Here is a 26,903-nt window from a genome sequence, read left to right on the forward strand (position 1 = left end):
TTTGGCATGGTTGGGAAAGCGTCCTCAAAGGAAAAGAAAAAAAAGGAAGTCACTGTTTTAAGCTGCAGAAAGTGTACTGAAGGTGAGTTATATTTTATTTCATTAAAATATATTTTAAAAACATACTGTGTAAAAGAATTAGGATTCTCAATAATTTATTATTTACATTAGCAAATTCTGTTTGACTGTTATTCTATAGATAGAAATGAAAAGTCTGCAGAAGGGAGTTGTATCTACTTATTCAGGACCAAGCAAGCCCCTTTACCAAGAAACAAGTCCAAAATATGTTCCTTCCCATTTTGATCCCTTCAAATTCACGTTTGCAAACAGACTGCAAAAAGCTCAATGAAAGGTCACGTTGGTGAGTGTTGAGCACTCACAGTGATAGCCGGGATTTCGGAGTGCTCCGCAAGAGAGAGACCCCGAGGAGATTTTAACGTTGCACTACTCAGTAGTCAAGAGGCTGCAGGGTCCAATCCCGCTCTTGCTCCCAGTGTCCTAACTCCGCTGAAATCCATAGCATTACATGACAACGAGGCCTGCACCCGGCCCCGCAGGCAGATCTCGGAAAGCTACACAGACTCCTTGAGCCAGGCTGGCAGCGGAGAGAGTGTTTTTCCTACCACTGTAGACACACTGTAGCTTATCATTCTTTTTCAGTCCAAACACAACATAAATCTCATTGTCTTCCTCCCCATCCTCTGGGGAGAAATATGCATAGGAAATTATCTCTCTGATGTAAACAACTGTAAGCACCATTCATGTTTGCTGGTCCACATGAAAAAAAATCGTATCCAAGTGCCTGCCATAGCCTTGACCCTTCTTAGCAGAGCAGCTCAGCTTTCCCATCAGCTTTCCAGATCTCTGAAATCATACAGGTACCCAAACATCACGCACAGTCCATTGCAATGCCAGCTGCTGTCTGCTTTACTGTTCCAGGAAAGAGTAGTCGCCTTTTCAGTGATTATATAAACCCTCGTGATGAAAAGTACTAAAGCGGTCAGCTCATGTGTTCTGTTTCCTGGAGGCACTCAATGGTATTTCTGACATCTCATGTAAGGCACCGCTTATCTGGTAGCTGAGCAAAAAGTGACCCGCAAGACCTCCATTGAGCAACTGCAGAGGGAACTGACAAAATTCAGCTGGTTTGCTCGCCTTCTTGCTTACGTAGCATAAAAAGTGTGGTCACGCCATCTGGGGAAGTTTCTGGTGGTATTCTAAAAGAGGAAGCCTCAACTTGCACTGCAAGCCAAGGAGCACGGGTTACAGCATACTACAGCACAAGTTTCTGATGGCTGCGTCAGAGCGGCAATTCCCACAGACATAGCAGAGATTTCCTTGAGCCTCAAGAGGCCTCTGCTGCCTTGCTTTCATGGAAAATGAGTTTGTTGTCAACAGTGAAGCAGTCACCTCCTTACAAGATGTCTCCATAACACACAATGGAGGGCCAGGTTACAAAACCTGCTTTGTGGCGTACTTGCTGCAACTTCTCTGCTGTTGGTCTTGCCCACACAGCCTTATTCACAGAGATGCAACGCCGGAGATAGCAGAGCCTATGGACGAAGGGGTCAGCTGGATGCTGGCTGACTGCATCACCGAGCAGCCTCAGTCCAGAATATCAGTCTCAAATGGGACCAGGTGGTAGTATGTCAAATTGGTGACATAAGCTGTTGGATCATCACTGTCTTCTAGCTCTGAGGTAAAGTCGCTAACACTTTCAAACCTAAGGAGAAATAAATAAAAAAAAACATTATGAACACTAATGTTCATTTAAAAAGTCAAAGGAATTGGAAGAAAAGTACTGAGGGAGAAGGCTAGGATATCTGAAGACTGACTCCTGGAAATTTTGAGAAAAGACATTTGCGAGGGACTAGTTGGAAAAAGGGCTGCAGGCAAGAATGCTTCAGCTGGTACTGCAGTTAAAGTTCTGAGTAAATGTAGTATGTGGACTTGCTTCACACCAGAGCAGTGTTGCAATATAAGTATTTCTAATGCTGGTTTGCAGCTTCAGCTTTGTGAAGCTCAGTTTGCAAGACAAAGATCTAAAGTCCCAATTCTTTTTCCAAAGCTTCAGTATCTTACTCCCTCTCTTGGCAGCCTGAAACTCAAATTCATACTAGAAGTTGTCAAGGAAGGTCCATGCAGATCAACTATGAATCATGATGCTATAGCTTCTGTGACATCAGCCTCTGTGTCATTATGCTAGCATACCCTACGCTGGAGACACCAGCAATGGCATCTACTGTCACTTTCATAAACCAAGATTCAACACTTCTTAGAGAGGGTTTAGAAGTAAATTGAAACCATTGCTCTCCATGTCCTTAAATAAACAGAAAGCCTGTTTCTCTATAACCTATGGAAATGAATGGGCTGAGGATTTTGCTTTCAGTAAAACAGGATGGCTGTCCCCTTTTGAAACTGTGCTAAAACACAGCTGCGCAGCATACTAGGAGATCAAGTTCTCATCTCTTTAGATAGCAGTCTTCAGTAAAAGGGACTTTCATCACTCCTCTCTAGTATGACACTGACTCTTCACGGCACTTTTCATTATAATACCTGAACTTCATATCTCATGGCATCTGGTTACCACACTGCATTTAAGATGAGCCAGATCAGAAACATCATTACTTTGTTTTCAGGCCCCAGGGTTCCCCTCCTACTAACGGACGAATGATTTCCTGGATCATAGCCTTTCTTGTCAGGCAATTCTGGATACCTCTACAATGAGATTTTTATGAGTCTAGAAGATCTTTCACTGTAATATAGGAAAATCTTCACAGAAAGTACTCAGAGCTGATCCCATCCACACCTCCTCCTCCTCCTCCCCACACCCATGTGTATCAGAATAAACCATAGGCCAATGAGAACCATGGCGCATGTGAGCAAATCATCTTGTTACCCCTGACTTTCAAAGCTACCAGTGAGGAAGGAAGGAAGCAGCGGGTGAGCTCTGGAAGAGTGAATCATGCAGCTGAGGTCCATGTCCTTCCATTTTGTTCTCACAGCATGCAACAGCAACACAAAATGCCTCAGTTCCCACACAAAAGTGGAAAGGAAACTGTCTTTCTTTGTTTCCCATCTGAACTTGGACTCTTACCCTTTCACTTCACAGTTACCTTCCCTGGGTTTGGCTTTTGTATTACAAGGTTTTGACAAGCAGAGAATATCTGAATATAAGGAGATTCCCAAATTTAGTTTCATTTGTTTTGGTATTTTCCTTCTCACTTCCTAACTCCTGTGTTATAACCTGAACTTTTGCAAGGACTACCCACTGTCTCATGCCTGCTCTCAACCAGAAGGCATCAACTTGTTAAAACCTACGCTTTCCTCAGTTACACATATTCCCATTCCAAGGAGATTTGAATTTCTGCAGTAAGAAAACGTTTTACTTCTTCCCAGATAGCCTAGCAGTTAAAGGCAGTCACTGCAGGCCAAGGATTAAATCTCAGCTCAGCTCAAGCAAGGGACTTGAAGAACTGTCAGATTTCTTTTTCTCACACTCTCTCCTTAATATTTTGAAAGAACTTGCATTCATTCTGATAGAGTGAGAAAAAAATTAAATAGAAACTGAAAAATTGCACAAGATGGAAAAAGAAATCCTAACTTAGCTCTGACTATAGGACATGTCTCTAATACCTTTTTAGGCTAGCATACTTCAGCTCTCTGAGTAGCAGATAAACAGATGAAGCTTTAAAATAATTTGGTTTAAAACTGCATCTCACCTACACGTGAACTAGTTAGACTCCTTTAGTTAAGTGAGGCAACTGCAGACATCCCTCTAATCTCATCCTAGAGAGGCTTAAGAGTCAGGTATTTCAGAGGACCCAAAGAAGAGTGGTAGGGTAAACAGATAAATCTCCCACTCCCATCTCTCCCCAAAACCTTCTTTAGAAGCATCATGGGTTATCAGATAGCATGGTCTATACATCCTGCAACGTATGGACACAGCTCTGTCTTTTCCACGCTCCTACCTGGTCCTTCTCACCTCTTTTTTAACTATGAGGACCACAACATTTTTTGAGCAGAAACTCATGGGTTTTCTCCTGCAGTGCTGTTGCTATGCCCTTTACTTACAAAGAAACAGAAACGAGACTGAGCTTTGAATGTTTATTGCCCCCATTCCTCCACTCCCTCCAGGCTGTTTGCTTGCCTGCATGTGTGGGAACATGTGCAGAGGGGAGTTGACTTGGTATCTTGCAAACACTTCACAGATCATGTGCTGTCTTACAGACTGCTAGTGATCCAGGAACAACAGATTATGAAATACCAGTGGGGCAGACAGAACGAAGAAAGCAGAAGAGGAGTCAAGAAGGCTACTCAGATTCTGCTCCCCTTCTCTTGTCAACTGTATAAAGCTAGATTATTACAACTGGAAGGTCCCACAGATTTTGTGGTTCTTCAGCCTCGCTCATAGGGTACTATAAGCAGCATGTGAGGTACAAAGCAGTGGCATTAACATGCTGTGGTTAGGCAGAAAGCTTTCCTTACCACCAAAAAGGAAGGGTGGGTACAGAAGCCTGCAAAGCACGGCTCTAGAGTGCCCATATGAAACTAAACCCCAAAAACCACGACTGTTTACTACAGCTAGCAGCTGTATAGGACACCCAACAGTCAAAATGCTTTTGTGCTGTTACCAACAGGTCTTTTTCCCAAAATAAACTCTGTAAACTACTATGGACATGCAGATTTCTAAATGCCCAAACTGCTGCCCTTGTTATTTTTTCCCCGAAGTACCTTGACAGACATACCATCCTTCACAAGGGCCTACTTCTTGTGCTGTAAGACAACCTTCTTTATCATTTTAACCTCTGTTAATGCGTTAGAGCTGCTGCTCACATTTGCCAGGAAGAAGAGGGAAACAAGGTACATAGAAGCTAATGGCTTGGACAGCCATAGTCTTCGCTGGGTAAAAAACTGGCTGGATGGCCAGGCCCAAAGAGTTGTGGTGAATGGATTTAAGTCCAGTTGGCGGCTGGTCACAAGTGGTGTTCCCCAGGGCTCGGTGTTGGGGCCAGTTCTGTTTAATATCTTTATCAATGATCTGGACGAGGGGATCGAGTGCACCCTCAGTAAGTTTGCAGATGACACCAAGTTGGGTAGAAGTGTCAATCTGCTGGAGGGTAGGAAGGCCCTGCAGAGGGACCTGGACAGGCTGGATCGTTGTGCCAGGGCCAACTGTATGAGATTCAGCAAGGCTCAGTGCCGGGTCCTGCACTTGGGTCACAACAACCCCATGCAACGCTACAGGCTGGGGGAGGAGTGGCTGGAGAGCCGCCTGGCAGAAAAGGACCCGGGGCTACTGGTCGACAGCCGGCTGAATATGAGCTGGCAGTGTGCCCAGGTGGCCAAGAAGGCCAATGGCATCCTGGCTTGTATCCGAAATAGTGCAGCCAGCAGGACCAGGGAGGTGACACTGCCCCTGTACTCGGCACTGGTGAAGCTGCACCTCAAGTGCTGTGTTCAGTTTTGGGCCCCTCACTACAAGAAGGACATTGAGGTGCTGGAGCGTGTCCAAAGAAGGGCAACAAGGCTGGTGAAGGGCCTAGAGCACAAGTCTTATGAGGACCAGCTAAGGGAACTGGGGTTGTTTAGCCTGGAGGAAAAGGAGGCTCAGGGGAGACCTTATTGCTCTCTACAACTACCTGAAAGGAGGTTGTAGTGAGGTGGGGGTCGGTTTCTTTTCCCAGGTAACAAGTGATAGGACAGGAAGAAATGGCCTTAAATTGTACCACGGGAGGTTTAGATTGGATATTAGGAAAAATTTCTTCACCGAAAGGGTAGTCAGGCACTGGAACAGGCTGCCCAGGGAAGTGGTTGAGTCCCCATCCCTGGAGATATTTAAAAGATGTGTAGATGTGGTGCTTAGCGACACGCTTTAGTGGCGGACTTGGCAGTGTCAGGTTTACTTGGTTACGTTGGACTCTATGACCTTAAGGGTCTTTTCCAACCTAAATAATTCTGTGATGTTTCTCATTAACTCACAGGAGTAACCCCGGTGTAAACATGGTGTGAGACAACAACCCAGCTCCTCTCATCACCTTATATAGAAGCAGTACCTGAACAGATCTCCTCGTATCTAAGACTAAAAAGTACAGGGGAAGCATTTCTGTCAACAGTAGGATTTCTTTTTCCTGGAAAAATTACATATCTGATTTCACCAGCTCTGTGCTGCTTTTGCATCGTCACCTGCGAAAGTCTCTCCCGTGGACTGCAAGATGCTTATGACAATGGTAGCACCGTCCTGAAAATGCACATCTAGTACTGGAGTGAGTTTGCCAAAAAGGCAGCATGTCCAATGCCACAGCCTCTGCTGCTGCCCTAAAAGACAGAGGTGCAAACAGTCCTGGCAGGGGAAGGCACCTCTGGAACAAAACCAAAGCATAAGTTCGAATGCATGTATTTACCACCTTTCCTTTCAAAAGGACTGCAGAGTACTCCAAGAACCATGCATAAAAGGACGATTTATGCCACATGGATGCTGAGCACACTGGGTGCACCACATTTGGCAACAATATGGTGGACTGCCAACTAAAATTAGAGAGAAAATGAAGGAAGCAGAAAGCAACTACTTCCGAACAACAGAGTAAGCAACTACAACTTGCAAAAATGCTATAGTTTCTTTTGCAACAAGTATAAGACTTTTCAGCTGATGGATCACTGGGTAGGTAGCGCTGCAGGCTACAACAGCTAACCAGTGCAGTGGGACTTTGGGGAATGAACGCTACCTGCTGAAGTTCCCAGTGCTTCTCTCCAAAAAATACAGGTCTGCTTTGCAAAATGTCTGATTCAAGTACATCAGCAGCCAAAACCCAAAAGTCATACAGAGTTTAATGTTGCTGAAAGGAAAAAGTTCCCATCTCAGGATATACAAGTCCACAAGGAATTAACTCTGATTTCAGAATAGAAAACACCAATCCTGTAAATCCAATTTTATGGAGACCAAAAAGGAACTGCATAGGATTTTGAAAGATTTTAAAGCTTCCTTTCTGAACTACTAACCTACATTTAAAGCATCAGTATAGAAAATTTCTGCTTTTTTAAAAGTTCAATTTTTACAAAACAGCTGTGCTACACAAGTGCCATTATCTCCTAGCTATTACCTCTCAGCTATAAAATACAGCTACAGGATGGGCAAATTTAGGGCACCAGGTAAAACAGACATTTTAAATTTATTAACTTCTTGACTCTTCCTTCAGGGAAGTTAAAATACAAATGCACAAAGCCAGGCTGTTATCCTAGATTTATTTCTTCTGCCACAGTTTCTGGGAAACCATGCCTACCATACAGTTTTTATCACGTTAGTGTTTTCTGGTCTTAATAGTCTCTGACTTCAACGGGGTGACAGTTAGACAATGGCAGTTTCTGATCCCAGAAGAGTAAGTTTTGCTTGGGCTGCAGCACATTTTTAAAATCAGAACTAGATTTTAATTTTTTTTTAATCATTTTTTTTAAATAATCAAAATAGGGCAGGAAAAGGCTTTCTTTGCTATTTTGCTCCTATTATTTGTCACTCTCAGTACTAAAGAGTGATCCACTATGAACTATGACAACATTGGCCTTACAGAATTACCTCCAGTGTGTCGCTTCAGCCTCATTAATACAAGATTATAAGCTTAAGTGCTGTTAGCAAGGTCAAGGTTCAAAACACTAAGTGATAAGTTAATAGAAAGACTTCAAGAAATTACACTGGAGCCAATGATACACTCCAGCCCCTGACAAAATCTTGCCAAGCCGTAAAGCTTTGCACAGACTGGCAATGACCACATTTCAAATGTGGGAAGACAGAGCACTGCACTCAAAGATAAAGCCTCCATAACGCTTTTAGCATTCTGTTTCCATCATTTTGACTGCTCTAATGAAAAAGTAGGTCAATGTTTCTCATTGAAAATATTTAAATGCTTCACTACCTGAAGCTCACTGAAATATCAATCACCCGCTATGACAGAAATCTGTAGGAGCAGATTTCCATCAATACTCATCTGTCAACATAGTCACTGACTTAAGACCTACATGAACGCCCTCCTGGTTACAGGTCTCTGACCCCAGAATACCTACATGCGTTAGGAGGCAGAATTTACAAATAAGACTAGCCTAACTTCCCTCTCCCCTAATGAAATACAGATGCCTCACCAAGTCCTAGCATGCTGCTGCACCTGAGCAGCTGCTGAGCTTCCTTCGATTACATTCAGGGGTGTGTTCCCCTCCTCTGAGGATGGTGTTTTGCTTCCCAAATAAAGCGTACCCTTTGCAGTAGGATATTCCATTTGTAAGGATGTTTGCGTTCCCAAATTTGGGCTCAAACCAGCTCTCATCACAGTCACGAAAGAAAGAAAAAACTCCTCTATTCTCACCTGGCAGGACCCCTATGACAACCACAGCTTTTTTTCATACACAGAGGACTGAGCTCCTTGGGGTCAATCATTCTCACCAATAGCGATTTTATCCATTTTAATAGAAAGAGCTGTGAAGCGTTAGCAATCAGGCCCGGTAATCTTTAACTAGTCAGAATGACAGCTGTACCAGTCATGTTCCTAGACAGAGGATAACATTTTGCTAGGGGGAGGTGGGAAAGCTACAGTTTATCCGAAGCTGACAGCATTATTCATGCACAAACCCCACTTACAAGTGTTCTGCTGAATCTACATCCAGGTGCTTCTCTTTTCCATTGGGTATACTGTGGTCAATGACTATTGTTTCAGTATTGGCTAAACAAAATCCATTTGATCGCATGATTTCTGTCGGGAGAAGAAAGAAAACAAGATGAAAATCCCCCAAAAAGCTGGGAAACAACTGCATATTATATGTAATTGACATGGTTATGAACCGAGATGTATGCATGACGTTGAAAATCTGCACATGAAAATAGGAATGAAAAGTTGGTTTCATAGTTTCTTACATCTGCAAACTGCCAGTGCTTAAGCGATTTTATTCATGTAATCAATTCATGACACAGAGCATTTGAAGCAAGGCCCAGTTTCAGCCCTGGTATTGCCAGTGGCAAAATTCCCATTCCCCTTGGCAGAATGGCAGCCCGTCCATATGTTGCAACCTACCACTACCAAAATATAATTTTGTTTTTCCTAGGCAGTCCCAGGCTTAAGCCAGTTAAGCAAAAATCAAAGAGACAGGAAAAAGGAAATAAAAAGTGACCTTCCAAGTTAATTCAACCACCATCTTTAAGTCATATAAAGCAATACCATCTTCTACACTGCCTTCAACTCTGCTTATTTGTTTCTCACTGTGTAAGTAGCCTCCAATCCAGAACAGCTAAAATTTACACCTAATTCCACTGACTTACTACCATGGGGAGAGTATATAACTAAAGAATAGTACTTGATGAGAATGAGAAGTTAATCCACGTCTGTGGTACATGGAAAGGCAAACTAGGCAAGTCACAAGGATTTCTTCCGGTCACACAATCTTAGATGAAGCTAGGACCACCACAAAATGAACATACATCTCTATATAAATCAGCACTGACTTAAGTGTGATGACTCGTGATCTGCCTCAAGGTACAAGGACCCCGTGTTACAGCCTTGCATTATCAGCACAAACAAAAGGAAATTAGTTTGTGGCAGAAAATATGGTAGGCACAAAAAGTACATACAGGGAACCCCTAAGACCTTGCCTCAAACAGACCAATTTCAACTATACAGTTCAAGTAACGAGCAGGAGAGGAGAAAGAAGAGGGGTAATTTTTTTAAGTGTACATTTACATATTCCTACATTAAAGTAAACCCAGAACTCACTTCCCTATTTTTCTTGAGAAAGTAGCCTTTGACTTTTAGTCTGTATTTCATTGCGACTCACTTTAGCAGAACACGTTTGGGGGTAGTAAAAAACACAGAATCCCAGTAGAATCACACTTCAGTCATGACTCATCTTGAACCAACACTGTACTGCAGAATAAGATTTACACCATAAATTCAAGTTCAGCTTCCATCTAAGAGGGCGGCCCCTTCTCTCTTCCCCATCACCTACCACTCTGAACAGGACCGTGTGGGGGACAGTTTGTTTTTTCAGAGAATATAAAACATTTTTGCCTGCTTTTCTAAGTCTGCAAGCCATGTAGAAAGCTGCACTATGACTAACGGGAATACCACAGTGTTTTCCTAGTGTCCTTGACATGACCTAAGAGTTACAGCACTTCGTTGCTGCGTGAACTGCTTTAGACGTTAGCATTTGCTGCCATCTACTGACAACGCCACCAGAAACTGAAACCATTTCCAGTGTGCACCATTCAGACCAGGCAAGTATCAATTATCACCAAATTTCTGCCTGCGTTCTTAAATTCTTTGCAGCAATCACTTAAATGATAAAACTAATCACCAGAAGATGCTTTTGGACAGCTGCATAGGTAGGAAAATCTTCCTCTAATTAATTAGGTATGACTCATCTCTACCAAAATTAATTTAGAATTAAAACAAAACATGTTATTATTCAGCTAACGTGGTTTACACAGGTCCTCTACATAGAGGCTGGCAGGAGGGTTCCCTGCGCTGCTAGCCTCTGTCCATCAGCCAGGCACCCTCACTCTGAATTTAGGTTCATCTTGACCACCTTCTCTCTGTTGTGCCCAGCAGGTGACATACTCAGTCATGCACAGACAGAGTATGTGTGCCCTAAGGGGGTACACATTCTCACAAAAATTATATGAAATCCTTCCAAACAGCAAAAAGTCCCAAGCCAGAGCAACACTGCTGTTTCTAACCAATGCAATTCCAAATACATTTATTCTTGATATTTGCCTGTTTGCAAAAAGAACAAGGTATCACTGACAGAAGCCACCCTTTGAAACATTTTTACAGCGTATAGTTTGGGGATCCTTCATTTCATAACGGGCAGGTGCTAGGGCCCACTTTGCAGCTCCGGTCTCATGGCGTAGCAACCTATTTCAGACAAAAGCAGTGAATATGCTCTCAAGGGTCAGTGCTGAGAACAAGTCCTGGCGTTCGGGAGCAAAGCGAGTAACCACGTCCAGCCTTTGGAAGATGACTAATGTCAGGAACACACACATGAGGAATTTTACCTGAAGTTTCCACATCGACTCAAGACACCATCCAAACCTCCCTAGCCACAGATAGGGCGTGAGACACGCATGTTGGCCGCCGTCTCTTGCTCCCAGGAAGCCAGACCTACGTCACCCCCCTTTGCAACAGGGCCCTGGGGGCTCTTCTTTACAATCCCTGTGCTGCACTGCAGCCTGGGCTCGGGGGGCCCTAGAAGAAGGCACCAGCCCAGACAGGCTGGCAAGACCACGCTTCTCACTGAGGCTCTGTATTACACGGTACACTTCTAAAGAGTTATTGGTGGGCTCGTAAACCATTTACCATTTAATTAAAAGAATATTTATTTACCGGAAGACTAGTTTGCTTAGAACCAGAGCTCAGGATCAATTACAAAAAGTCTACCCTGTGTATAATATCGATCCTTAAGACACATCGTTTACACCTTTAGCATGTTGATATGCTGACTGGCCATTAACCGATATACTGTTAGTACGCAAGAGAACTGGTATCAGTTTCATGCTAAACACTTTATGCACCTTGGAGAACTATGTAGTATTTCACTTTATTTCACTCTCTGAAATAAACTCTTCTGGTGGCATAAAACCAGCAGTTGCCATTAGACTCAAACGAAATGTTTCAGTATAGAAATACAAAATCAGGCACACCAAAAATTCACAAACATTTTAACAATGGCCAAAGTTGAAGAGGGCAAAGGCTGAAAGAACAGGCAAGGGTAGAGTAATACTGCTCTCCATTTTACCCACCAACAATCTGTGGTTTAGAAACTTCCTATGTCTCCACCTGTGACAGGTCTCAATGTATTTTTCCTCCACTTGCTTGTCTAATTCCTTTTTGAAGTCATTTATGCTTTCAGTTGCACCATATCCTATGACAATGAGTTCCACTACTTAACTGTGCTCCGTATGGAAACAAAACAATATTATAACCTTTCTTTTGTTTGTTTAAAGCCTGTTGTCTGTCAACGTTATTGGGTAACCTATAGTTCTTGTTTCATGAGAAGTACGGGGTAATTCACCTCCTTCTGTTCACAGCTTTGTAGACTTCCATCATATCCCCACTCTGTCATCTCTTCTCAAAGTTGAAGTGTCCTTCTTTATTTCACCTTTTTCTTAGAGAAGCTGTTCAACGATTTACATCCTTGTCCTTTCTTTGTGTGCTTTTAAATTCTATTATATCCTTTCTGAGATGGAGAGACCAGAATTGTGCACATTGTATTCAAGATGGGATGGTGCTCCTTTCTTCTGTTCTCCCCTTCTTTCCTAATAATATCTAACATTCTCACTGGTGGTTTTGCCCACTGCTTGGCACTGAGCTTACGTGTTCTCAGAACTGTATCAATAGCCTCAAAATCTCCTTCCTAAGTGGTAACTGCACTATCATATGTGACGATAGTGAGGACTGCATTTTCCTCACATCCACCTCTTCACATTTATCAGCCTTCAATTTCATCTGCCACTTTTCTGCCTGAATGCATGTTGCATATTATGTCAAGGCTAATTGTATGTTTTATATTATAAAGCAGACTATGGAGAACTATCTTTTGAATTGCTGGTGAAGAAAGATTAAGCGGAACAGCAAATAAAGTAACTTTCATTTTGTAATTCTTGTGTCAAATGTAGGAAGCTAACAACTCTTACCTGATATTTTAACTGGACTTTGAAAGCTTGGCTGAATCTTATGGACATTGTCATTTTTTAGAACTTGGTCCAAAGGAGATCTCTCAAAGAACGTGAGGACAACTTCAGATCTTGAATACTTAAAAAGAGAAAAAGAAACAGATATCTGTTTTTACCAGTAGTTTGCTTTGTCCCTCTTCTCCCTTTCCACCCCTTCGTAGTACAACAGAAAGACTTATTACAAGCAACAGCCTGGAGACGTCATTAGATGGTTCTGGCACTCAGCACTTCCCCAAGATACCCAATAAATTGCGGCTTCTTTTAGAGTTTGGCAAAGCCCATCACTTTCTAATCTGTGTGTGTGTCACCATCAAGGAGGAGTCAGGCTGGGTTAAATGTGGAACTTGGCTTACTCACCTTCCAGGGCATGTTTATAATAGTCTTCAGAAGCTTTTCCACTTCATTAAGTCTGGCTTCTATATCATGGGCTTCTTTTATTGTGATGAGCCCTAGAAACAAAGTAAACAGATCGTGAGCATAGACAAAAGCACACTTTCATGTGCACACACAGTTCAGCAGCCAGAAGCAGCCACTCAAGAAGCTGTGTAACGCCCTCAGATATCATGCCTCCCAGAAATGTCTTTTAACCCACACTGATGATAACGTGTGTACCCCAAACTGAGGTCGGTGTAGTTACAAGCCACGTTGCAAGCCTGACACAAAGTCAGCTGTTTCTGATCATATTTAGGAGTTGCAAGACGAGCAGAAGTAGAACCACCTACTCCCTCACCCACGGTTTCACTACACAGCATTCCCAGCAGTGATAATCAAGCAGCCTGTTTTCTGCTTTCAAGAACCACGATTCATCCTTTTTTCTGTCAATAAAAAGCAAAAGAAAAACCAAAAAACAACAACCCACAGATAAGAGGAAAAGACTAAACACAAGCTAAACAAAAGGCTTTGAGGGCAGTCTTGTATTTCTCTGAATGTAAGCCCCAGTGAGCGGCCTAAGGAAGATTTCTCAGCATCATGTTCTTCAAGTGCAAAACATCTTCTTGGATTTTTTTTTTTTTTTTTAATCACTGAACTATCACAGTGCTGCAGAAGAGATTAAAATGGAAATTTTGCTGTCCGGTGTCCAGAATGATGCATTACAATGCTTTTAATTTTGAATTGCTCAGCATGGGCATCTTCAACTGTAATGCTATATTTCGTATGTGTAACTTGCAGGACATCTGTAACTTCCCTCTCCCCTGGCAGACTCAGGGAAATATAGCACAGGTTATATGCACATACAGGGAATATGAGGAGAAGTAAACCCCAAAAATCTTACATCCCTCTAGCAGCCCTTTTATTTCTGATCTTTGTAACCTACTTTTTCTAACCCAATCACCATTTCACCTCTACATTTGGGCAGCTTTTCCAAGGAACAGAATACGCACATGAAAATGAAATACCTAAGAGACTATTACATTTAACAAGCTTCACTGGTAAAAAGAAATACAAAAAGCTGGAGCAGAAAAAGACCCAATAAATCAAAAGCATCAAAACCAAAAATCTGCAAAGCAGCCTGTGAGAAACCACTTCAACATACTGAAATTGCGTTAAACTCTAAGTGCATCTCCATCTCCCTATTCAAAAGGCAAATGTACAGAAAGAGCCATCAAACGTGCACAGCGTGAGGACAACATCCACAAACAGTTTCCGTCTGCATCAACCCTTGCTGTTTGTTACCGACAAGATATGATCCCATACAAACTTCCCAGACAAAAGTGTAACTTTGAAGCTGTCAGCTCTCCTCCAATTACAGCTCTAAATAAAACAGAGATTTTTCTCCGGAGCAACCAGGTTTACTTGATGGTTGTCCCACAAAAGTAGTCTGGTTGTATACGCCTTTCTATTGCTCGACAGTCCCTCATTTTGCCTGTTTTTGTCGGTATCGCTACCACCTCACCTCGGTACAGCTCGCTCCCTCTTACGCCAGCAGAGCAGAGCATACCAACAGGCATACAAGGAAGGCAGCAGCGTATCCCGCCTTGATTGACGTGCACTACAATCGGGAAGTTTTGCATGGAAATTCTCTGAAAGGCTGTAAACACAAATTAACTCATTTGCATGGGTCCACAGACTGCATATTAGCTGGGTTGCGCTTAATGTTATGGACCTGAATTGCAGACCAGCACCCTTCATCTTCCTAACTACTGGGTGTGAGCAGGCCTGGGTGGATCTGCTTCACCCCTCCACAAATATGTTCCCATCCCACATCTGAATGAAGTTCAAACCTTTCCAAAAAAGTGTTTTCATCTTCCCTAAAAAGAAGCTGCCAATGGCCCCACAGCTCAGACACCCACCTATGACGTTAGAAACACGCTGTCGCCCTGCCGTAGCCCACATCAGAGAAAACGGAGCTAGCCACCCTGGTGCCGGCTACCGTGGGGTGCCTCCACTTCTCCCGCTGGTCTTGCTCCAGTCCACATATAAACACTGACACAGTCAGGGCAGAGACTGCCCGACTGCAGCTCCCACCTTGCAGGCAAACACCTCATCGCTGACCCCCCCGGGCTTCAGCATTCAGCTGCCCTCTCTCAAATCCACCCTTGACCTCGGACCCTTTTCCAAATAAGCGTTCACTGTTGCAACTAGTATTTTACCAGGAAGAGGGATACTCTCAAACAAATGAAGATATTCAGACTGGGAGGGGTGTGTGTGAAAGAAAAACAAAAGAAAAAAAACACCTCACCAACACTGAGCATTCGTCCTGTGAGGAAAACCAGCCAGGCAGTGAGGATTTTCTCTCATTAGTAATCAGGGAAAGCATCTGCAGCTCCACAATGCCTTTTTATGCTTCAGCAAGAGAAGTCAGACAAGGCCGCCAGCCTGTCGCACTGTCGCAGATCACCCAGTAGGAGGTTTTACAGCTTCTTGCATTCACCAGGACTTTCCAGCTCTGGTATATTCCTCCTTCCAGCTCTTGGAAAGGCACCAGCCATGCAAACCCACACTCTGACTTGGAAACTGGCACGGATGACTTGTAACATCTGACATGAAAAAAACGTTTCTTACTGAAGCTTTCAGTAATATCAAACCCAAAAGGCAGACGGCGTAGGAAGGAGAGTAAGTGACACATCTGCCTGGACAGCTTCCTATATACGTGCTTCATGATTACAGATGCACAGCTTTGGGGTGCAAAGCTGCTGACCTTACATGAATTCCCCGTACAGGGAATTCAGTTTGGCTGGGCTAAAGCTTCACTTTTCGTATGTCTACAGTCCAAATACACAGAAACCACTGGACTGGCTCTCTATATATTGAACCCTGTAATTTCTTCTGCAATAGCTGCAGTTTGTAAGGCCCTCATTTATTTTAATTCTACAAGTCTGTTTTTAAGAGTTAACAGATGCCCTCGTGGTTTTCAGTTAGTCATAGCCTACGATCCCACAACCCGAGGGATTGATCACAAGCCCACAGCCACACTACCCGGAGCAAGGCACTGCCTGCCCAAGCAGCCGGGAGGAGCGGAGGCCTCAGTCCCTCCTTTCAGCGCGGGCTAACTAGCTGCTGTCATCGACCACAGCACATACGTGCATGAGGAACACTGTGGTTTCATGAGGTGAAGTCTCCAGTGGCAACACTGGTGTAAGGCGCTCGCACCCTCCCCTGCAACTCATTTCCTCTCCCGCACCACAACACAGGGCTGCCTCTGCTTCGCAAGCACAATTAGGTGAGCAGCGGGGAATACCTCCAACCGCTCCTGTCAAAGGCTTCACCTCAGGAAACCCCAGCCTTAGCACAAGAAGCAAGAGAATGCAGGTTAGGATGCCCGAATCAAACACCTTTCTCACCCAGGCATTAGGTATTCATGCAAGTAGCCCGACTGAGTTTGAGCAGGAATCAGGACTTGTGTAAAGAAGGGCCACAGAACTGCACCCGAGCTTTCCGTCTCTATTCTTCACTTTGTGGGGGTTTCTCCCCTGCCTGTCGTCTTTTTCCTGTTTGGAAGCTTTGACAAGGCAGAGAGAAAGGGAAAAAAAAAAAAAAAAGCCAGAGACTGGTATAGGATCTCCAGATGCTGGAAACGCCTGGACAAACAGACATGAGGCACATGCCAGCTGATTCTGCAGACAGACTCCAGCACCTCCAACATCCATTAACCCTGGCACCAACGCACCGGAGTGCATGGGACTCCCTGACCACACATGCAGCATCCATACAGCAGCGACAACACGTCCTGAGGCTGTCGTCTCTCTGCCCACGGACCATAAATACGTACCTATTTTTCCATCTGGGGCTTTTAGACCCCAAGAACCCGTATTCAGACAGTTTGCTATAAAACAAAAAAAAAAGACATCAATAAAGCAACCAGTAGCCTGGATCCAGCTGCACTTTCTTCCACTTGTTCAGTCATGCAACAGAGCTGAGCTCAGCGCTGGGAAATCTCTCCGTGAGGTCATGGTGAAAGGCTGTTCTCATGCCTTTTCCTCTGCCCCGGTCCCTGTCTGACTGCTAATGGAAAACACGCACAAACTCCTCCCAGGAAAACTTTGCTCTGTGTCTTGTTACTTGTACTGTGCTTGGACAATCAACTATCATTTCAAGTGATTTAAATGCTATAAACACCTATGTTTATAGGGCTCGAGGTAAACTGGAGCCCCACTGGCTCCTTTTTTACCACAAACTATGTTGCCAAATACCACAAACTTCTAAGATTTCTTCACCCTGTGCACAAGGGAGCCCACACACTCGGTGACATGAGGGACAGTACAGGCACACCGCCTTAACCCAGGGTGGCAGCGTATTTGCTTTTAGCAGGGTTCTGCTGTGTGCACAAGCCCTGTAATCAGCGACCTCATTTTAAGAAAGGAGGAGGCAATCCCTTTGACATCTCCTCTGCCCCTTTCCTCAGCAAAAGCCCCAAGCGGAGTCCTTATGACTGGATGAAAAGGATTTGCCTGCAGTTTGAGACCATGCATACATAGCAACTTCATGCATAGCAACACACGTCTGGAAAAACACGGCACAAACAGCACCAGAGGCCTGCAGCATCCTTCCTGCTCTGGGACCCTGGTGCCGGAGCAGCTGCAGGAGGCTGAGCGAGCAGGCCAGCAGCTGTGTACCTGGCACGCTGGCTCATTGTGTGGGAGAGGGGCCCAGAGCTGCAAACGAGCAGGAAACGAGCTCAGCAGAGGAGGAGAACGAACTGGAGCCAATTCCTGATGTCAACACACAAGCCTTGGTAGGCCTGTCCTATTACTGCCATGCGAACCACCAAAACTGCGACTCATGACATTTTGACAACCGCAGATAACGCGCTGCATGCTTCTACCAAACGAAGTGGGACAGGAATCGCAGCACGCGCTCCATGGCTCGTAATGAAATCACAATGCAGTCCTGACGGTCCGTGTCCATGATGAGAACGTCTCAACGATCCTCTAGTGCCTTCCAAGGAAGAGTAAGTTCATGCCTAACTCAAGTATGTCTCATATGCCGTCTCTCAATGACCACACATAGAAGTCTGTTTTTCTGGAGATGTGTTGCTATGTACAAGCCCCTATGTATACAGGATCTCAAACTGTGGGCAAACCCTAGTTCTTCAGTGTGAAGGACTCCACTTCAGGCTTGTGGTCAGGAGAGGAACAAAGAACGTCCAAGAGATCTCCTACTTTCTCAAAATCAGTTCAATATGTATAGAAGGCTGAGCAAGAGCAGAAGCCAAGGTGTACTTTCTGAAGATGTGTGCAAGATGGAATGGCAATACTCCTAAATGCTGTGTATTTCAGTATGTACATGAAGATTATTGCATTGAGCCCTCCTCACCTAATCCTCTCTCCATCCCCTATGGAAAGACTGTAGAGTAGATATCAAAGCGGAAAAAGTAGTAGCAAATAAATCCAGGGAGAAATCTTACTGTGTTCTGCTAACCCACACTGCAAGAAAGATTTAAGGCCTATAGATTCAGATCTTGAGTCCATCCTTATCTCTTTGCACAAGCCCATGAGCAGCAGTTAGGGATCTCAAATCTTTAGGGAAGACACATAAGCTGTCTGGCACAGAAGACTGCTACTCTGCTCTCTCTTGACCAGACTGTATGGCTTCAACAGGAGATATGCTCCTTTTCCCCAGTTACAGCATTCATTAACCCGGCAGCACTCAATCTTTTTTATTTTGTACTCTCATTCCTCCTTCTTTCCCTCAGATATGTTCTAACCAACCCATGGGCAGACACACAATTCAGGAGGCAGATGGAGCAATAGCAGGAAGGTCCCAGCCACAAGAGGAGGTATACAAAATCACAGAATAACATCCAGTGGAAGAGATTTCAGGCAGTCATTTGGTTCATCCAAAGAAGGACCAAGTCCAAAGCCAGATCAGGCTGCTGATCTGTCATGTCACCACATCAAGGTGGCTTCTGAATATCCCCGAGAACTGATATTCCACACAATCATGCAGGAACTGAAGCTACCCAGCTGGGACATGGACCAGGGCTGAAAGGTGGCAACTCGGCCCAGTGATTTCTGCTGCTTTGCTCCTTTGCACTGCTTCCCATTTCCTCCCTCTGCTGAACTGGGCCCTTCTCAATACCACTTCAGCTGCTGTCTTTTCCTGCTTCATGGCCATGATGCCTCTCCCCCCCAGCAGCTGCCCTGGTAGCTTCCCACCTCCCCGCAGACACACGTTCCCTGAACCTTGCTCCCTGGGAACTATGGCATTAGCCATCTTAGACTGAACTCTGGGGAGACCAAAACAGCTCCCACTTACAGCAGCCTCCTCTCTGACAGAGGAGAATAGGATAAAAGGTTGTTAGAAGGACAAAGGAATACTCAGTGGTATGTAAAGCCAGGAAATTAAAAAAACAAAAAAACAAACCCAAAAAACAGCAGATGGGAAAGCTTGTTTCACACAACTTTTCTTCAAAAACTCTGCAGAAATAACACCACAGGAATCCCTTAAGTCCAAAGAGCTGATAAGATCCAGACAAGGGCAGATAATTACAGGCAATCAGGGATATCAGATCTCCAATTACTAGAGACCAGGACTGTCACTTTTCTGTTCTCTGCCGGTTATTTATGCTATCTTCTGCAGCATCTGGTTCTCATCATTAGGGATAGGATCCCAGAGCCAGCTACAGCACTGGTCTGACTTAGTCTGGCAGCTCTGGCAACTCCTCTTTGGTGCCTCTTGCCTGACGCTACGACAGCCCTGTCTTGGGGCAGACGCACTTGCCCCTTCCCCTCAGGGGGAAATTCATCCATCTCATATGACAAGGGTCACTACAGTCTCTAAAGCCTTTACAAAGGGTTTACTATTTATGCAATATCACTGACAAGATCCATCTTGGTGGCATTACTCAGGGAGCGGCTAAAAGGATACGATGGAGTTGAAAAGAGAGGTGCGGGGAGGTGGATTTTTGAAATTTGTTACATGTTGTGCTGCTCTTCTTAAACTTGATGTTGAGGAACAAAATAGGGACAGGTTTTCTTAAGAGGTATGAGTACACAAGGTACATGTAAGTCACTCCATACTTTTAGAAGTCCCACTAGGTAGCAATGAGCATATTGAACATACTGAGAGAAATCTGTTAGATGCAGAAAGAGAGCGAGCTTTCAAAACCCTGCCCGCACTGCACACCCTTAGCTCTAACACAGGCCATTTCTTCTTTTGCAGTTCATATGCAGTAGACGTAAAAATACAGACAGAGCAAAGTCCTATCCAAACAACTGTCCAACTGAAATCCCCCAGAACAGGGGTTGTGACCGTGACCACCTGAGGACCCTGGCACACCCGAATACCCATGCAAAGGCACAGGGGACAAGTTAAAAGCTGAAAAGTCCAGACCCTCCAGTGGATAGGTTTTCCACACATGTATTGTTTAGTTATGGGACTTCCTAGGATCTCTGGAGGGCAGATGGCACCTCGGGTGACAGAACTCAGCAGACAGGCTTTCGCCACGGAGCTCCCTGTCTTGATGCCTGATGAGCCACAAGAAACAAAAAGATGTCAAAGAAGCACAAGATAAAAGCAAACAAAGCAGGCAAAGCCTGATGAAAAATGCAAGCCCCTACAACCATCTTTAGCGCTGGTTTCTTATCAGGTGAGAACTGTCACAAAAAAACCCACCTCATTTCCATTCCTTTCCACCAAAAGCCTCTCAGACACATTGCCTTGGTCCACCACAAAAAGACAAGTTGTGCCTAGCTTTATAACGACACAGCCAGCTTCATTTATCTCCATCATTACTGATGACCCATGAAATTCAGCTAATAGAAAACAAACCCAGAAGCCCCAAACTTAATTTTGGTTGTACAGCGCTGCTAGAGCCTGATAACCAAGAGTTGCATCCTTTGTCTGCCAGACAGAAGCTCTGAACAAGCTCCACTAATGAACTGTTGACAATGTCAACAATAGAAAGAGCACAATAGATGCAGTGTATTTATCTGTATTGTGACAGCACCCAAACAGCTGCTGTCTGTGGAAACCACTATGCTGCTTCTGTAGAGCTCCCTCTTCTCATAAATCACACTCCCAGATGGTCTTGTAAACAACAACAACACTATAATGTGGCATATAGAAAACCGTAAGTTACGAACGCGACATTTGCAAGCAAACATAACGTTCCTGGGACAGCTCTTCAGGATCTGCCTTCTGCCTTGGGCAAGTCCTTCCAACGGCAGCCCTGGAGCTGCTTCCCATGTGCTTCCTGGTGCAGAGCCACTCGGACACAGAAAACAACCGATCGTCTGCTTCTCGCATCAAGCAACCAAGCCGGAGGGCAGGCACAAGCCTCAGAGCTAGAGCTCAGCATTAGTCGTCTGAGAGGGACTGATCAGGGTCTGCTGCAGGTGAAGCGACCACCTCTACGCTACGAGGCAAGCTACAGACGCAAAGTTTCTATAGGAAATCACTACCACTACTGGAGAACTTCTATGGACGGACAGAGGTTGAGTGCCAGCAAGGCAGAAGGGAACAGAAAAGTCCTGGAGAGCCACAAATAACCACGGATGGGAGCAAGCTGGTGAGCGAAACCTGGAAGCAAAGAAAGGGAACAGAAAGCGATTCAGAGAAAGCAAATTGGAGAAGCAGAGAGAAAATAACAGAAAGAAGAGCAAGGGGAAAAAAGGTCACGACAGAGCAGAATGAGTCAGAGGAGGCATGGAAAGAAGGAAGGGGGAGGAAAATGAGCACTTTGGGAAGAAAGGGCCAATCTAGTACCAAAAAAAAAAAATATATATATATATATCTGTAAGACAGAAGAGAGTTTCTGACTTGGCGGCTCAGAGTAGAGTATCAGAGCAGGACCAGGTGCTACACGTAGGTGCAACATGAACAGCAACATTGGAAGAGCATCTGAGCCTCTGTTCTGATGACAAAGGCAACAAAACAGGGGCAGAGGACGATTGCCAGAAACCACCCTGCCACTCCAAGGGCAAAACAAGTCCCAGCTTTGAAAGGCTGCTAACGCGCTCCTCGGGCCTCCTGGGCCAGCACTGAAGGGGCTGATCCTGCCCACACTGCGGTCAGAGGCAGGTGCCCAACTGCTGCCTGCACTGAAGCTGGATCAATCTTCTCCTAGGATAAATCTGAGATGAGAACATCTCAGAGGTAGTATTTAGAGAAAACGGGAGGGGGGGGGGGGAGAAAGAGTACTTACCCAGGTTTATACTTCACTTCCAGTGTCTATTGGGTCTGTTGCAACTATTTCTAAATCATCAATTTTAAGTTGGCTTCTAAGTCCTTAGTGCTGCCTTTCTCAGGAAGACTGATTTAAATACAAAAGTTGTTTACTTTGCATATAGAAACAGTTTATTAACATTAGGCTGTGCTCTAGCTCTGCTAAGAGTGAACTAATCTGTGTTCTTCTGTGATCCTCTTCTGTGCATTTGCCTAGAGCAAGGGATGGGCACAATTCAGACACAAATAAAACACTAGCAAGATACTAGTAACATCACCGTGAATCATATTTAGTCACCCTGCAGGTACGCACATATCTAACCTTGTTTACCAGCTTACTAGTAAGACGCCTTGTGTTGTTGAACACCCTTGGCCCTTAGCATGACAGTACGCTCCAGGTGCAGAGAGCGCCCTTTGCCACGTGTTCGTACTAGTTATCAAAGACAAGAGCAGATTGTGTGAACGCCATACACCCCCCTGGGACCCCCTCTCTTCTCCTAGCAAAGAAAGGGTAAGATGAACCGCCACTGCAGAACACTATACCTCCCATCCTCTCCTCTCTAATCTCAAAGCACGCAGCAGCTCCAAGAAATACAGAGAGGGAGAGCGTTGGGGAAGTCGGTCCAAGGGGACAAGGGGTGGAGAGAGGAAAGGAGAGGATAATTTGCTGGTGCTGAGCAAGAAAAGGAGCACGTTCCTGCTCAGCAGGAGCTGTTTGTTGAAACCAGCAATAATGGTAACAACCTACTCTTTCTAATATTGCTGATGTTTTCAAAAAAAATAAATCTTCTTTTAAAAAGTTAATAACATCAAACAGCTCACGCTTTCACTCCTCAACCATATCTCTTAAATGTAAGTACTGCAGCTTGACTGAGCTGTAGGATAATGCCAGTCCTTTTAATGCTCCTTAGGCAAATCTGTAGGGACTTCGGAGTCATTCAATACGATGCAAATTTGGTTTGCGACATTTTACCACTTCCTCCAGATAAAAGGCCCAGCTAATATTCACCGTCTTTCAGAAAGCCTAAGATAAACACATACACATATACAAACTCACATACATATGCATACACATTTGTATGTATATAAAAATACTCTCACACAAACGTATATGAGTGAATGCTAGCACACACGGGAGTGTGCTTTTGTCAGGTGTTTTTGTTGGGTTAAGTATATTGAGCTTCACTGTAGGCAGCAGGACATCTGCTTTTAAATGGGACATTGAGAAACCACGTTTACCCCATCAGTTTTGTAAAGACCGGACATGCCCCACGCAATCTCTTCTTACATCCAAAGCTTTGCATCAGTGTCGCTTAGTTAAATGAGATTTTTATATGTTTCAACTTTGTGAAGTTACACAAGGCTGTGGCCAGTCACTTTAAAGTGCTGGTATGGTAAAGTGTTCTCTACGCAGAGAAGCGCACTCTGCAAAGTAATTTTCTTTAGAGCAGGCGCAGCGTAATTTTAAACAGAGTATTACTGAAATTGTGAAGCGCACTGTGATTGCTTAGAAACTACTCCTGATTTTTATTCTGTCTCTGTAGCAAAGTTAACCTCCACCCCCTCACCAAGCTGAACAGATCACGATCTGCTTATATTGGGTTTCGATTTTTCAAATCCTGGACTGATGCTTTGCTCATTCCTGATTCTACTGAAGTCAGTACGCCTGTTCCTGAGATAAGGGTAAGTGAAGGTCGCTCACTCCAGGTCTTAGGCAGGAATTGAGCGTTGCAGGCTGAGGATGCTTACTCTGTCCCAGCTGTTCATCCACTAACGGTGCATGTTAGCTAGGACTGTCAAGTAAAGCCAGTGCAAGGGACTATAATCCCATCTGGCTCCAGCTGCACAAACGATGCCTCAGAGAGATGTGAAAACAGGTTAATACTTTGCAAAAGCCTTGGCAGGTCATGAGGCAGGAACCATGCTGACTTGAGAGCGGTGCTGAGGAACGAGAATGGCTTTGGGTCGCGCAGGGGCTCCTGTGCCTAAGCGATGGGGAGGGAGCAGGGAGCACGCTGCAAGGGGCAGGAGGCCAGGGCCAGCAAGGACCGAGTCTGTCTGCGGCCAGACCCAGCACGCACGCACCCCAGCCCAGCTGCCAAGCTGCTCTTCAGAGCCCCATAAAGCCAACAAGTACAAGGACTACCGGCACCCTGAGAAGTCAAATTTCAGTCACAGTGGCAGGCACTGTGCCCTGCAGGCCACAGGCAGGCTCGCTCCAGACCTACCCAGCAAACTCAAAACCCAGGGCCCACATGCCATATACGCTTAAAGGCCATGTTATTTAGAATTTAGTGCTGCTCGGGACTACTAAAAATAATGCTTGGAATACTTTCGGTAGGGCACCCGCAATAGGTAATAAATTTTCGCAGTATTTTAGATCCCGGGTCAGCCACCTAATCGCGTGAGACGCTGTCTAAGCACACAGCAGGGCTGAGGGACTGGGGGGGGGGGGGGGGGCTCTGCAGGAACAGCCAGAGGACTCCCCCGCTCCCAGCCCGCACCCAAGCTGGGGGGAGGCAGCCCAGCCCCCTCCGGCACCCAGCGCCCCGGAGCGGGCGGCCAGGGGGCGGCGAGGCTGCCGGCGGCCCTGCGCCCATCCCCGCCGGCTGCAGGGGGCACTCGGGGCCCGCGAGTGGCGGCGGAGCTCCCCGGGCCCGGCGGGGCCGAGCGGCCGCCTCCCCGCCGCGGGAAGGGGAAAAGCCCAGCGCCGGGGGACGCCCGCCGGGGAGCGGGCTGCGGCTCCCGCCGCCGCGGCGGGAGGAAGGTAAGGAGAGGGAAAGGTATAGGCATTTTAAAACGAGGCACAAAAACCCCCCCCAAACCCCTACCCCCCCCCCCCCCCCCCCGAGGTCAGGGATGTGGCAGGACAACAGAAGACGACCTGTCTCACTTCAAGCACCCGTCGGAGAACATCCTTGGCGAGTCGGCCCGGGGGAGACCCGCCGGGGCTGCCGCCGCCCGCCGGGCGCAGAGCCCTGTCACCCAGGCAGGGCCCCGGAGTAAGCCCGCTGGATTTACACCGGCACGCAGGGTGGAGGAGCAGCCCCGAGAATGTCAGGAGGCAGACCCTCGGCAAGGGGAGGGTCGCACTAGCGGGGTGCGAGGAGAAGTGAGAGCAGGGGAGAACTTCTCCGTCCTCTCACAGAGGAAAACATGCAGAAAACACCAGCTTCTCCCCGTTCCTGGTCAATCAGATCATTTCTGTGGTTACTCAAACAGCCGGGGAGACTGGAAGTGCCACGCACACGTCCATTTCCAGAGGAGCGGATGCTCCGCACCACTCTACACGCTGAAAATATTTTAGAGCAAAACATGCAACTGTATCTAAAAAATACCCCGAAAGTTAAACAAACGAAAACCAAACCGCAAGACAGCCTAACAGGTACATTCTGCTTCTGCACAGAGAGGCCCGAGCATGGGCAACATCCCTCAAATTGGGTTAATCCACTTCAGAAACGAAAAGAGAAAACACGGCTCTGACCGCTGGTGCAATTCCCCTGTTTTGCAGAAGTTATGCGAGGAATTATGCCAGCTCCCAGAGTCGCTCCGTCCACTGGCAAGCGCCGCTGCCTCTTTCCCCCCCCCCCTCTTCTCCTTGTGGCAAACAACATACCAACACGCGGAGATTTTTCAGCTACAGCCCTTCTCCTGCCAACACCCCCCCAGCCCTCCCCCGGGAAGCCTCGGGGAGGCCGGAGGCAGCGGGGAGGGGCAGCGCGAACAGGGACCCCTCCGCCTGCCCAGCCCAGCCCAGCCCGGAGCCCCCCGTCCCCGCGGAGCTGGGGGCAGCGGCGGGGCTGCGGTCTCCCTCCGGCGGGAGCCCGGGGCTCGCCCGCCGGCCCCCCCCCCGCCCCGGGCTGCGGGGCAGCCCTTCAAAACCACCCTATATTTACCAAATGCATACAACAGAAATCAGCAGCCCGGGTGGAGTTTCCGACCGCAAAACGCCCCCGTAGCTTTCCAGCCCCCCCTCCCCCCCCCCCCCGCGCCCCGTCCGGCTCTGCAGCGGCTCCGGCTCCTCATCCCCCTTCCCTCCGCCGGGGGGGACCCCCCGCCCGCCACCCCGGGGAAGCGGCAGCGGCTGGAAGCCCGCCCGCAAGCAGCGAGAGCCGGAGCCGCGGAGGCTGCTCAAACCTTGGAGCAAGGGGGAGCGGGAGAGCTCGGGCCGGTCCTCGGGGAAGGAGTCGAGGAGCCGCTTGAAGAGGCGGCCGAGGTCGGAGTAGCTGCGGTGCAGGTAGAGGATGTTGCGGTCCGACCACTCGGTGCGGATCTCGTAAAACTCCTCCTCGTCGCCCCGCCGGCTGATGATGAGCCGCCGGATCCCGTTCACCCAGCAGCCCCGCACGTACATGTTCACCAGCGAGGTGCCCTCAAACACGGCCGAGGCCATCCCGCCGCCGCCCGCGCATCCCCCGCCGCTGGCGGAGGGCGAAGCGCACCGCCCCGCGCCGCCGCGGCCAAGTTAAGAGGAGGAGGAGAAGGAAGGAGGAGGAGGAAGAAGAAGAAGAAGAGAGAAGGAGGGTGCCACCCGCCGCACGGCCCCGGCCCGGCCCTGCCCTGCCCTGCCCGCCGGGACTGTGCCGCCTCC

At 46.5% G+C, this 26,903-nt stretch overlaps 1 protein-coding gene across 1 annotated transcript; it reads right to left on the reverse strand.

Moving 5' to 3' along the window:
- Window positions 1-72: 72 nt before the first annotated feature.
- PXDC1 (PX domain containing 1) lies at window positions 73-26,903 on the reverse strand. The gene is made up of 5 exons (XM_087762592.1): window positions 26,450-26,903; window positions 13,064-13,155; window positions 12,668-12,785; window positions 8,624-8,735; window positions 73-1,723 (listed from the first exon to the last, which is right to left on the reverse strand). Exons 1-5 carry the CDS (start codon window positions 26,703-26,705, stop codon window positions 1,606-1,608), a joined length of 696 nt encoding a protein of 231 aa, XP_087618718.1. The 5' UTR covers window positions 26,706-26,903; the 3' UTR covers window positions 73-1,605.

Source organism: Nipponia nippon, unplaced genomic scaffold, assembly GCF_047370975.1.
Source record: "Nipponia nippon isolate SJK-2023a ecotype South Korea unplaced genomic scaffold, ASM4737097v1 scaffold_1, whole genome shotgun sequence".
Taxonomy (NCBI): domain Eukaryota; kingdom Metazoa; phylum Chordata; class Aves; order Pelecaniformes; family Threskiornithidae; genus Nipponia; species Nipponia nippon.

What these genes read in the sequence shown, in the direction of transcription:
- PXDC1 (XM_087762592.1), bottom strand. Translation starts at nt 26,705, where the DNA reads ATGGCCTCGGCCGTGTTTGAGGGCACCTCGCTGGTGAACATGTACGTG. An exon ending in CCGCTCCCCCTTGCTCCAAG is followed by an intron (nt 13,156 to 26,449) that starts GTTTGAGCAGCC and finishes CTTTGTTTCTAG; the next exon opens with GGCTCATCACAATAAAAGAA. An exon ending in AAGTCCAGTTAAAATATCAG is followed by an intron (nt 8,736 to 12,667) that starts GTAAGAGTTGTT and finishes TTCTCCCGACAG; the next exon opens with AAATCATGCGATCAAATGGA.